At 42.9% G+C, this 14055-nt stretch overlaps 1 protein-coding gene across 2 annotated transcripts in view; it reads right to left on the reverse strand.

Moving 5' to 3' along the window:
* Positions 1-2892: 2892 nt before the first annotated feature.
* The window catches only part of RCOR1 (REST corepressor 1), an 87836-nt gene continuing 76673 nt past the window's right edge, over positions 2893-14055 (reverse strand). For both annotated transcript variants that reach the window (XM_082317613.1, XM_082317612.1), the window contains 5 exons: positions 12609-12803; positions 11523-11600; positions 10744-10801; positions 9966-10195; positions 2893-7312 (listed from right to left, as the gene is read on the reverse strand). In XM_082317613.1, the coding sequence (XP_082173739.1) occupies positions 7271-7312; positions 9966-10195; positions 10744-10801; positions 11523-11600; positions 12609-12803 (603 nt within the window). In that variant the 3' untranslated portion in view covers positions 2893-7270. The remainder of the gene's footprint in view (positions 7313-9965; positions 10196-10743; positions 10802-11522; positions 11601-12608; positions 12804-14055) is intronic.

Here is a 14055-nt window from a genome sequence, read left to right on the forward strand (position 1 = left end):
CACATGCACATTTTATTTCCATCATCCCACACACCTTCTCCTGTTCCGAACGACCTTAGTGAAAACTAGGCGCCCGTCCAGAATCAGAACAAACATCTCGACCTCTCCCTCACCATCATTTCCGCCTGGAAACAAACAGAAGTGATCATAACACACGTCAATTCTTCTCTTATTCCCACTGCCTGATCTCCCCGGTGTAAACTCCTCGGCTGACCAATGTTTTTCCCCATGGTACCAGTCCCTGCCCTTTGCTGCCCGTTAGGCCAGGCCTGCAGCCTTCTCCCATGTAAACTTCTCCCCCTTTTAGTAGGGGAAACCTCCAGGTGATTTCTCCATCTTTGATAAAAATTCAGACCTCCTGTATGCTACTGTCCTCAAGATTTCCCTTCTTGATGACTTCAGAAACTAGTTCCCTTAATATTTTACAGTCGTTCTCTCCCTAGCCCTTCTGCAGCAAAAGCAAACAATTCCTCTACCGCTGTCAGCAGGCCCCTTGCTGAGTTTTGGGGAGGGAGGGGGTATTTTTGTTTAGTTGGGGGTTTTTTGTTTGTTTTTACATACACACATGCACATTTTCTTACTGTTTACTGAAAGCAAGACCAGAAATTACATTTGCTCTTATTAGTTCAAAGATGATTTGGGTCGATAAGCCGGAGCATGGTTTAGAGAGGAATGAGATAACAGGCTTGATACAGCGTGATGTTTGCGAGAGAACTGGGTATCTTTCAGACTGGAAGTTGGTTTATGAAATAAAATCCACGCTGATACTGTTACTTCATAAAGCTGATACTTGGGGATTAGATTAAGATCTCAGCACACAAACAGCACCAACACTGAACTCCATCTCACATCGCATCCTGCAAGGCAGCTCCTATCCTAAGGGAGAAGTGCTCGGCGCTGCTGCGTTGTTCATACTCCACAGCTTGCAGAGATGGGAAAGGCCGGGAAGACACATGCATGTGTTCTGGAAACTAGGGTTTCTCCATATACATCCAGTCTTAGTTAAGGTCCAAAGCTTAATTAAGGTCAGACCTTAAAGTCTAAACCACAGTAGTTGCTGCAGTACTGATGCCTTAAGACTTCAACACTGGAAGTTACCAGATACCAATTTGTTTACGTAGGAAACAGGCTGTCAGGAATACTAAATACAGCATTTTAACTCCATTCAGCATTAATTCAACACTGCGTTCCCATTTACAAATACATATCATTACTAGGTAGGAATGTAGGGCCTGTGTTTTTAAAAACAGTAACATTACCACTACCTTACCTTTCCTTCTGGACTCCTCAGGAGATTCCTCGCGTATGTGTTGGGCAGAGGAAGCCCCCCGTTTCCTCACCTGCTCACACTCCCTGATTGAAAGTTAATTCCTGATTACCTTCTTCACCGAAAGGGCAGTCAGGCCCTGGAACAGGCTGCCCAGGGAAGTGGGTGAGTCCCCATCCCTGGAGGTATTTAAAAGACGGGTAGACGTGGTGTTCAAGGACATGGTTTAGTGGTGGCCTTGGCAGTGATAGGTTAATGGTTAGACTCGATCTTAAAGGTCTTTTCCAACCTTAACGATTCTATGATTCTATGAAAGGAGGGGAAGTTCCTTCTTTTTTGTTTCCCCTTGTTTTACTTTGGGGGTGGGAGGGCACATGGGCAGGAAGGGCTGGTTTGTATTGAAGGTTAAGGCCTGAAGGATCTTTGAGTCAGACGACTCCACCAAAAAAAGCGGATCACTACCTTACAATACTGGTACTGTATTCTCCACCACCAGGAAAATTACAAAGATGCTTTCCAGTAAGGAAACACCCTCAACTCTTAAAAATGCTGTCTGTGCTTCCAAAACCCCAAGCCCATCTCCCTCCCCACCACCCCTTGCTTTACGATATAGAAAGGCATGACTAATTCCTCCCCTCCATACACTACAGCCTTGGAAACCACCACAGTATCTTGCTGTATTAGTTCTGCTGCATTTCACACATGCGAGCAAAGCAGAAAACTCCTCCTCATTTGTCCTGTGCTACCAGCCAGGCTCCCAAAGCGCTGCTGCCACCCTACCTGTTGAACGTTAACAAGACCACACAAAGCAGCTTTCCCCTAACTGCCCTGGAACATCCTACCTGTGCTTCTGCATTTAGTGCTTGGTTGCACCCAGCCTGCGAAGACAGAAAATACTGCCTTCCTGACAATCCCAAGGTCCAACCCCAGTGCAAAATTCCCTGCCATTTTGAGCATCCGTGATAGCAACCTCTACACACTGCTGAGTTTCAAGGGTAAGAGTTGCCTTTTCCCATGTATTTTAAATGCATTTCTTTCATTGCAGGACAAAGATGACGATCTTATTAAGTTGTACTGCCAAGTACCAGCCCTTTGCACGCAGCAGACAGCAGTTTGTTCTTCAGGCCCTCATTACAACAGCGATGACACTCTCAGCTAGTCTCCATCCACACACCCTATGAGCTATAGACTCCGGCTCTACTCCCTCAAGACCAGCCGGCAGCCCAGTCCCACCGCCTCCCAAACACGGGAGCTGTCTCGCAGCAGCGCTGCCCGCGCCAGCGGGGCTGCGGAGAGCGCGGCCAGGGGAAGGAGCCTGCCGCGCCATCAAAAGGAGCGGCGGTCTCTCCAGGGCCACTGGCGTGATCTGCGGCGGGCAGCTCCAGCCGGCAGCACCGCAGGAAAGGCTGCCGAGTCTCCCAAGAGACCGGGACTCTGCCCGCTGCCTCCAGCGGCGCTCGCCCTGCGCGCCAACGACACCTAGACGCAGCCCGTGCAGTGCAGGGAGGGGCAAGCCCCGGTCGGTTCTCCTGACCCAAATTTGAAAGGTAGGGGATCGATTACATTTCAAAACCACATTTTACATCAATAACATTTTACTACATATTTTATTACATCAATGGCTTGAAAAAATTTTATTTGATGTCAGCAAACATCGGAAATCATAGAAAAATGAATTATGTAGAATTTCACAAAGGAATTTACCCCACTATAATTCCTCATACAGTAAAATAATTCAAAACCAAATGTTACTTTTCAGTGGCTAAGCAATTTTATAATGCTATGAACATTCATCACAGTAAGTGTGCTGAATAATAGAAAACAGGCAAAAAAGACATTTAAAATATTACTTACAACAGCATTATTACAACATACTTTCTTTAAAACCCCAACGAGTATTTTATCACTTCAAAAGCTATACAGCATTTCCATTATATTTGCAAACTTAACCTTATACATCTTTTAAAATCTTGAAAAAACTTCTTTTAAGCAATCTATAAGCAGTTAACAAAATTGATAAAATCTACATAATGGAATACTATACACTCCAGTATAAATTTTATTTTAGGAGAATATGAATGTAAACACTCATTATTATACAACATGCATAGACTATACTGACCTTCCATCTTCTGAACTGTAACTTTCACTGCAATTGTGCTTTACTATCAACAGGAAAAGCTGCATTAATCCAGGGAGTGGCAGAAAGTATTTGCTTTAGGGGCATTGCACAAGATCACTAGATTTTGACTTGCTGAAGACAAGCTGGAGCTAATAAAAATAATTTTTCTTTTTTTCTTTGTAAAGAGTAAATATCAGGCCACTCATCGCTGAATGGGCTATGCATAATTTTATACAGATTTGAAAAAAACGCATTACCAGAAAAATCTCCTACGCTATTTTTGCGCTTCAATGACTCGGAGATTTATGTTCGCAAATCCAGTGATCAAGTTAGTGTAATGCACTGTTTGGCTCATTTGGTGTGCAAGAATACCAACAGCATATTAGCGATTTAGAGAATAAAAACTGAAATTTAAAGTGACAATGAGCGTATTTTCATACATAATGTTTCAGATGTATTTGTACAGGAAAGAAAAATGTTTGTCAGGACATTGCTTTAAAAGAGTAAGAGTTTCACTCTCATATTAACTATTTAAAAAGTGTTCTAGTGGATATTTATGGGGTCTTCTTGGTTGCAAACTTGTAAAAATATATTAAGAATTCATTATCCCCAGTGGTATTAAATATATCAAGACACAACCATTGTGGTTGCACTACCAGTTATGGCTACTATGGTCTTAAGCATCTGATTGTACATTGTTGCTATATTGTTAAGCACAACTGAGGCATGTATTTTTTCCCTTGGTTATAAGATTATATTACAAAAATTGATCACTGTTTCAAACCAGTTAAACACGAATATTCAAGTAACAAGGTTGTTTTAATGGATAAGCGAAAAAAGAAGTTACCTAGCACTTTACACAACTACATAAAAATTAAATAGAACAAATGAAATTTGTTTATGCATATGCAATACACTTTTATATCTTTAAGATTTCTAAAACTAAAACTTAAACTATCATTTTCTTTAACGATACCATATTTTGCACAATAACTTATACTTAGGAGAAATAATTTCCCATTTTCCACAAAATATATATAATTATGACATTCACATTGATAGTTTAAGAAACAAAATTTAAGTGAATATTCTATCTTATGCAGTTATCTTTGTGGACCCTTCTAATCAGAATGCAACCAGTTGATGTATCTAATGCTTGACCCATTTAAAAAAAGAAAAAGAGGGTCTTCACCTAAACAAGACCAAACCATTTAAACTTTCAAAAGCTAAAATGATTTTAATCGCCTTTAAAAACATAGTTAGAGAGAATGTAAAAAACTAAACGTTTAAAATACAGTGCTATTATATTGTATGTATCAACTACAATAAGATAGCAGTCAACTGAAAAGTAATTAAACAACTTTTTTCTTCCTAATACCATGAATTATACATGTTTCCCCCTACCCCTTGGGGATGAAGCCAAAATACAACTTTTCTGATCATAAGATGGACAGATTTGAGGGCAAAAACCGATGAAAAGTCCTCACAGGTAACTTCACTTGCCAGCAGAAGCCTCTCCTGATGAGTTTCACCAGCTGGGATGCAAGCGCACACAACTCTCACACTGGCGAGGACCTGTCTCTGTGCATTGGTACCAGCAGGAGGTTTAATACTAGAGTATTTCTAATGAGCGGCATTGCTTTACACCAGAACTGTCAGCTGAATTCACAGTGCTATTTGCCCATCTTTAATCCTAATTCACACTGGCTAACAACTAGTGTCCTTTCCCACAAGAGACTCCCAACTCCAACTGGCACAGGACTGAAGGAACATCTGCAGGGCCACCATCAGAGCTGCCAGTTCGTATCAACAGCCGTAGAGATGCTGCCACAAACTTGGGATTACAGGTTTCCAATACAGAGGACAGGGAATAGCTCCCTTCCATCCTCGCATCACCTCAAAGGATCTCTCTGGAGCTACCAGAATGAAACTGCTCAGAAACAGCTGCAAAGTGGCTGAAACAGGCCCTTTTTGGGCTCCACCCTCTAGCTTGCCCTAAGAAACGCCTATCTGCTCCTTTGCCTGCGTGTTGTTGCTCGATTTCTGATGTTGAATTACTTTCCTCACACAAGGCCCAAGGAGGAGACCACCTCCGCAGTACACGAGGCTACCTCCCCTGCCTTTCCTTGGGTTGTGTCTACACTGCAGGAGGTGCAGTCACAGCTGGCTCTGGTAGCCAGCTGGCATTAGCCTACCTCGTTTAGGTACAGAGAACAGAGCCATCACAGCACACAACATGGCACAGCCCAGTAGTTCAAACATCAGCACCAAGTTCAGGGCTAGACTCTGAGCTGCAGCACCTCAGCTGCAGGCCAGGACATGGACTAGCTCATTTCAGCTTGTGTTAAGAGAGGCTGGTGCTGTGCATTGCTGTGTGCCATCTTGGCTGGAACCCTCTGTAGAGGAAGAGGGGCAAAGAAGGTCCTTCTTTCCACCTGCAAAGACACCTGGTGGATTCTTCCAGCATCATTAAATTAACCATTTTTAAATGCTTTGTGACTAGTGTTATTTTGCAGCTTTCCACTGGACAAGAAGTAATACTGCTGCTTCTAGCTTCTCTGAACACTGTCTGCTCAGCAGTCAGCAACTACCTTGTTCAAGGTGCAAAGTCCTCATACAGGACTCAAGAACAGGTCCGGTTCAAGCCAGCTAGATAGGCCACAGCACAGGTCATCCGAGCAGAGGGCTGGGGATTTGAAAGCTGCGTGCACCAAGTATTTGGAAAAGCACCTCTTAGATTTTTTAAATTGCATATTTTGGTTCAGAACATGAAAGCGATGTGTGCTTCAGAAGGGTTAAAATGGCCAATGAAATTAACCCAGTTCTTCTCCATTAAACTTCTGAGAGACCAAAAACTACCTGAAGGTTGAATTTTGTGCTCCAACCCTCGTCCAGACTTCCAGTGGGAGAAGTAGTTTGATGTCTTTGGCAAACAGCGCTCTGAAGAGGAATGAGACACTGGGACAGAAAGTGACCTATGGTAGCCAAATGTAAAAAGGCACATATTCCAAAAGGAGAGGCACCAGAGAAAGTTGTTTTGACTTAATCCCGCAGAGGATCAGGAAAAAGAAAGTTGTGTAGCACTCATTTAACAAGTTACAATGCAAATGCTGAATGCCAGGGGTTAAATAGCGTATCAAACAGTTTCAGGTTACGTATTCCCTTTTGCACTAAATAAAAGCCATTAAAATATACAGGAATAAAATGCTCAATTAGGGAGCTTTCTATGAAGCAAGAACACACAAATACAGTGGAAAGAATTGCACAAACCAGAAGTGTAATGAGTTACATTTACAACCTTGGACTGACCAAACCTTAGAAATAACATCTCCTATCATTTGCATTATTCAAGATTCTTGTTAACATGCCCTGTCATTTCAGAACAAACCTGACACCACTGGCATGTGCACAGGCCTCTCCTTTATAGAAAGCTCACTAATAATAGTGTCATCGTAAGAATACACAGGAAGCGGAGACCACAAGGCCATGCAGCAATACGTACTTATACCCTACGGACCAAGTATTATAAGAACTCCTAATGTGTAGAGTTACTGTGGGGCTGCTAAGGAGCTCCTTGTTTTGCAGGTTGGTCAAAATTTACAGACAGGTGTTACTGGTTCTAGAAATCCCCATGCTTAAGCAGGACGTTGATGAAATGGAGAGCTGAGCTACCTGGGTGCTTTTGAAAGAAAGTGGAGGCAGTATGGAGGAATGAGGGGAGATTAAGGCAGATGTAGCACAGGACTGGAAGCGTTTGCCTTTTTTTGGTAATAGCTGCTTGTCCACAGATATGATGCAGATGGCTGTCTGAGGTTTGCTAATACCTGATATCCTGGATAACACAGTAGTCAACACAAATTGTTCTAGGCTACAGCACCTTCTCACGAAGCAGATGCATATCTGACATCAAGAACAGAAGTAGCCTGGAGGGAAGGGGGAGGGGGGAGAAAAAGGAGACGTTTAGTTTAAAAATGAATACACATAGGCTTTCTTGCATCTCCAAACTTCACCCCAGATCCATGGTACTGAAAGCAATAAAACGGACAACCCTGGCACATGGGAGGAATTGTAGCAGCTTCCCCTATTCTGAGCCACACTAGGATTTGTTGGGAGTGTAAACATACAAGAATTAAGACTGGAGTTGAGGCTGCTTTATAATCAGCAGTCTCACCTCCCCCCTTCCAAAAAAAAAAAAAAAAAACAAAACAAAAAAAAGGAACTGTGGCCACTTGCTATGAAAACACGCTAAAGGGGAAAGCCCAGAGCAGTCAGAGGGCTGACGAAGCTCTTACGAGGCTAGTGGCCAGGCAGACAAGGCATGCCGGGGAGAAAGCACCCAAGGGACTTCAGTGTTAGGCCAGCAAAGTCTTCTCCTGGCTACTGCTGACTGAGTCCACCTGACTTGACCAGTGACCTGTGCAAGTGCTCTAGTGCTCTCAAGAGCAGGCACCAGCCGCACGGTACTGCGCAGCTCTGGAGGGACCAGGAACCCCCCTCCTAGCCCACACAGATCACTTATGTGATAATCCAAATGACATTTCATTTTGTCCCCAGAATTGCTCAGACAGGCACCCAGTCAGCACTGTGCTTATGCTAGGTCTGAAGGCAGGAGCACCACATTTCTAGCCAGCCTGAGATGCAGTGGCTGATGTGCTCAGAGAGCATGGCGGCTATTAGATGTCCCCTGTGCAACACCCTTGTGTCCCTTCCTTGTGCATTTTTATAAATGGCTGCAGGCTTGGTAGTTAAAATCCCCTCCATGCTGCCAGCACCTTCCTCCTCCCAGCCGTGACAGATAAGTTCCTGTTGTCCAGAATAGGCTTCATCAAGGACGACAAGCCACGTGGTGCTGGTGTAAGGCATACACGGTATGTCACGGCTGGCAGCTCACTGCCACCCTGCCTGGCTCCTGCCTGTGTCAGCCTGGTGCAGGCAGGCTCTGCCGTCATCCCTCACTGTACTGCAGGGCACAGCGAACCGCCTGACTCTCTCCATAGCTGCCTTTTCTCTAGGCTTTGCAACTATTCCCACCAGCCTATTGTTTTGGTCCCCTTTCCACCACGCAGCACTTGCTCGGCTCCAGCCTGGGCACTTCCCATCACTAGTTTGGGGATCATGACTGCTGCTCCACCAGTCATTTCACCAGACCTTGCTGTCATGCCTCCACTCTCCCTCCTCCTCTGCTAACTTGTCTGGGATCCTCATTGCTCCAGTATCCACACACTTGGCCACATCAGCACGCTTCAGTTCCTGCTGCAACCATACTCCTCCTATCTCAAGTGAGAGACCCCTTTTTTTGACTGTAAGTTTCAGGAGCAAGGCTGTATTTGAAGCCAGGAAGAATCTCAAAGGGCTCAGAGAAGAAAAGCTCTGCACTGCCAACAGACACAACTCTACTGGTCACAGGAAAAGGCAGTGACACGAGCCACCTGTCTTTCAAAAGGGTGGCTACGTACTAGTACCATTGCTTCTTTGTTCCACCACTCAATTCTGGAAGAATGGGACAACTTCACTCACACCCTTCTGAAAAGGCAAATTTTTTGAGTTTGGTTTTGTTCATCTGTCATACCTTTGGACCTAGTCCCCAAATATAAGCATCTTGGAATAACGTATTATTAGGATTTGTGAAGCAATGAAGTTCTGCCCTCTGAATGTCTGAACGGCAATGTAAAAGTGAGCCAAGCATAATCAGGGCAACAAAAATATACAGCATACTGAGAAGTCTTTAGTTCATGTGAGACCAAAATTTGACTTACACTGTTGAGTGTGCTTGCATTTAGAAGATAAGGCTTTTGTGCCAAGCTCTCTTATAAAATTAGGCCAAAGGGAGTCCTAGATCAGACGTTTTTAACATGCAAACCTCTAGCGGGGTTTTCTTTTGCAAGACTGTGTTAATATTACATTTTTGTACCTAAATTTCATATTTAAACACTCTACAGTCTCTTAGTTAACTTTAAACACACATTAACTTTGGAGAAGTGTTAACTCCATGAAGCTCCATCAAGGAGAGGCTGTTTCTAGAACTTCTGTCTTCACAGAAACTGCTGTAAATCAAGGAAACTTTGCCTCTAGGTAATTCCAGAGTGAATAGTTTCACACACTCGCCTTTGTTTATAGCTTTCTTCCCTTCCCCCGAGTGAAACCACTCCATCGTCAAAAATGAAAGAGCGAGTTTTGCCTCAGAAGACTGTACAGTCCCACAAAGCCAAACCTAGAACAGCTTGGAAAACTGAGTGCAGGGAAAGCATCCAAGTGAGATAACGATGTATGGGGTGTCGGCAGCAAGAGGCATTAAAAAGTCCATGGGCTGATGAGATACAGATACTGTCAGAGGGCTGCAAATTAACTGTTCTCTTTCCGCTTTCATATATGTCTGGAATTCCCAATTCCCAAAATCAGTATTGGAATCTGCATATCCAGAGGGAGTGATATATGCTCAGATTGAAAATTGTCAAAAATGGCTTTTGCAAAGAGTGTGTGTGTATATATATATATACACATACATACACACACACAAATATCTATCTGAACTGAGCTCAGATTGGGAATTTTATGTGATTTTTAAATTGGATTTACCTCATCTTCCTCTTCGGACATTTTAGTGGAATTATCAGGGGATTTTACAGGCTTCTGGCTATTGGTTCCATTTGTCTCCTCTTTGCCGTGCTCTGCCTCCCACTCCTGTAGAACTTCATCTATGTTGAAACGACGTCGATAATTTACAAAAAAGTTTTTCACTTGCACCACAGATTTGTTTCCAATCACATCAGAGATTGCCTGAAAGTCTCGGCCGTATTTCCTGATTGCTAAAAGCAACAAAAAGAAAAACAAAAGCAATGTGTTATTTCCACAAAGACCACAAATCAGGCTCAAATCACAGCATAAGGATCCAAAGCTGCACTTTTGTCAAGGTTTCAAGCCTTTCTGAGATTAATCCAGAAAAAAAAAAAAAGTCTAAATTGGGCAAGAGACAGTTAAGGCTAGCCCTGGAGAAGACAAGAAAATAGAGGTGTAGTAAAGATGGGCAGAGCCAAGTCTAGAAGACCGGTGTAAGTAAGTCTGCTGGTACTACTTGAGAACTTACACAGGCAAAGAGCACAGCAGTGACTCCAGTAGAGTTTCACTTTCTGAAAGCTTGGACAAGCAGAGATTATTTGCAAACATTCATATGGTGCAATTTATACTGCCTGGGGGAGGTAGGGGGGATATTGTTTCCTCATTCAATTCTATTCTTTGGGCATTAGTACACAGCAATGTCAAAATCCTTCATTAGCCCGTGAGGGCAACAGCTCTGAAAGGCAGCAGAGTTTTGATTATCACCAACTGAAGGACAGATAGACTTGTAGTGCCATACCTTGCACAGCAAGAAGCTGCTCATCTGTGGTCCAACGTGCATTAAATTTCTGAACGACCTAGACATCAAAAAAAAAATAGGTAACTTCATTTACATAAGCAACAACTTACACTTGTATCTGAGCTCATAAAAACCTCACAAAAAACACAAGGAATTAACTGTTAGTCAAACTATATCATTCCTTTTAGTAGCAACAATGTTTTCAATATAAAAGAACTGCGTATAGCATCCATTCAGTTAAATGTGACATACACTGCGCCTGTAAGTCACAGTAATACAAAAAGATAGGGAATGGTCTGAGCAGTTAACCAAGAGCCATGCTCTTCGAAAGCACCTACTTGTTTTTATCACAGACACCCTCTGTAATCTTGGTCAAATTATTTCCAGCATGAGGTACCAGAGTTGGAAGGAAAACAGCAAAAGCACCAAGCGCCAAGAGAAAGATGGGCCATTAACATCTCCTACAGTTCTCAGTGTTTAGAGCAAAGCAACCACCTCTCTCACAAGGGCATACAGATACAACACTGACAAAACATGGTATATCTGGGATACCTGTGCTTCTGTTAGAAACCACTTTCACATGTTAAATTCTGCTCTTACTTTCTTCTCATCTCCTATTTCCATTACACAACAACAGTGAATATGGTAATGGATCTCGATTCACACTGATGACTAACAGGACATTGGTCCTAGTTTACTGGCAACAGGAATAGCCCTGCTACACAAACACAGACTAGCATTTATCTCCACAATTAATACGGGTCAGAAAATGATCCTACCTCTGGAAGTCTGTATTGTTCTATACCACCTTCAAGTTTTTCTTTGAGTGCGCTGTTTGTCTGTTTGATATTCTGAATCTGAAAGGAAAGTTTCATCCCTTTAACAAAGATTTTTAAAAAAAAAAAAAAAAAAATCTTTGGACCAGCCTTATTTCCAGCAGCCCCGGCAGGAACCCCACGAGTTCAGCATTCCAGTTTTTCCTCATAATCTCCCTTTTCCAAAAGGGAGGTTTGTTATATTGGAATAAAGGAATGCAGGAGCAGCTGGCACATCAGGAGATCCCATTTAATTTATTCTGTCATGTCTGCAAGTTATTTGGAGCAAGAACTGCCCCAACTTCCAGGTCCGTATGAAGCCCAGCATAAGGAAAAAGGCCCTGTTCACAGCAAGTAATGGATCAAAGCCTGCTAGAGAGCTCCGCTTCTCCCAGAGTGCCAAGAAAAAGGCTTCAGGCCAAAATACCATTTCTATTAAGTTTAACAAAGAGCTTGAGCCGGATCTCTGCTTTAAGAACAGTGAAAATGTTCAGATCTAGGAAACAGACTCATGTAGTAAACCTGTCTTTACTAACAGATATTTGAAAAACATTTGTTTAAAAGGCAGATCCATCAGGGAAGCAAAAGGTACATAGGAAAGGTTGTATGATGCCTGTCTGTCTAAGAAAGAATAAAACAAACATATCTGCCTGTTCGAAAAGTACCATATGAAAAGGCAAAGGAAACTGACTGCTGCAGATGGAAATCAGATACTGCTGAAATCATTGTCATCTGAGGGAAGTTCATAGTTAAAACATAAGGAACTCTGAACTGCAAGAAACACTAAGTGCCAACAAATGTTCCTTCAAGTCAGTGCTATGGACTTTTCCTCGCTTCAAGTATAAAGTGAGCTTGTCCACATAACTCAAACATAAGAGAAGTAAAACACAGGGCTGCATTAGTTTCTAGCACAAGGCTAGCAGCTTGTCAAGTAAGCCACATAATGGTGTGCATCATCACTGTCAAGCTACAAATTCCTGCGAACTTTGCAGACTGTGACAGGCACTGCCACCAAAAATAGCAGTTATTCTTGAACTAACCCATCCATACCTGTCGTTTGATTGAGACTAATTCCATGTCCAGTTGTCTGAGTACAGTGGTAGCAGCTGTCGCATTGGCGGAAACGGCCTCCACATCTTCTTGGGAAAGGAACATTCCTTTGGGAGGTTTCCTCTTCGCTCTGTTCTTGGCCTGCGTACTGTGCTTCTCCTTCTTCACCTGAGGAACGGTTTCAGCGGGTGGCACCTGGCAAACAGCAGTCATTTTACAAAACTAGACAATCTTCAAAGGTCCCTTCCAACTCAAACCTTTTTGTGATTCTGTGACTTTTAGCCATTGGCAAAGGTTGGAGAATGAAAAAGGTAGGTTGCAGACAGGAAGGCATTTTTTGCTTTAAGTGGCATGTCATACAAACACTGTCTTATACAAATCTCTCCTTTCTTTTAGGCAGCTTTCAATGTTTACAGAGATACTGGTTGTCTTCTCTGCCCATTCTCATTTTGGGAGACAGATGCCCAATTTTCCAGCAGTTAAATATTCTGGTTATTTTCAAACACTTTAAAACCTCTCTTCTTGCTTTCATCACCAGGACTGAATACGCCAGTTTAAGTGAACACCAGAGGAAAGAAAGTGGCGTTTGGAGACAAGGGAAGAACACAACTAGAAGAGTTTACAGAGACTTGTTTTTCTACATGTCAGACAGGAGAAGGAATAAACCAAATTAAAGGCTAAGGATAAAGGAGCAAGGTGACTATAAAGTAATTCTTCTATCGTCACACAGTTTCTTGGAAGCCACGTTTTCTTGCATAGCACTGATATATCAACTGTTCCATTAAACTGATGCAGTTTTGCCCACAAATAAAAATTAAGTCTCTTTTGGAAAAGGGAGTATTTCACACATCACTAATTTTTATCCCTTCTGTCTAAAGCGAAGAATTAGGCACACACCTCTAGCAGGTAGATTAGCTAGGACACTATACTACAGATCCTTCAAGACCACATCTGACTCTCTAATACCAAAACCATTTCTTCCAGAAGTTATTTTCAACAAGCAACTCGTACCCCAGATTTATTACCCAGTGGCTACAGCCTGGCCAAGAACACAGAACAGAAGAAGGGTGGCAGGGAGAGAAAAAGCAGAGGGGGAAGGCCACACATCTGAAATCCTCTACTTGATCACTGCCAGCTTTAAACACATTGGCTTCACTTAGCACTATTGTTTCCCTCCTAATTTGCAGCTACATGTAGTTTCTACACAGTTTGCAGCATTTGCTCATTAGCGAGCATTAAAATGCTCGCATTCAAACCCATATGAGGCTGAACAAAGCCCCGCGTAAGCATGAGGCTCTGCCTCCCGAAGACTGGAGGACCCCAGCACAGCTGCTGGCAGATAAAAGCTTGCACCCTCTTCATGGGCTCAACAGCCAGAGCCACACAGGCATGCGGAGCAGGAATATGGACAATTGCCTGTTCTCAACTTTTTTCTTCCCTCCTTTAG

This window comes from Platalea leucorodia (genome assembly GCF_965183815.1).
Source record: "Platalea leucorodia genome assembly, chromosome: 7".
In the NCBI taxonomy this organism is placed as follows: domain Eukaryota; kingdom Metazoa; phylum Chordata; class Aves; order Pelecaniformes; family Threskiornithidae; genus Platalea; species Platalea leucorodia.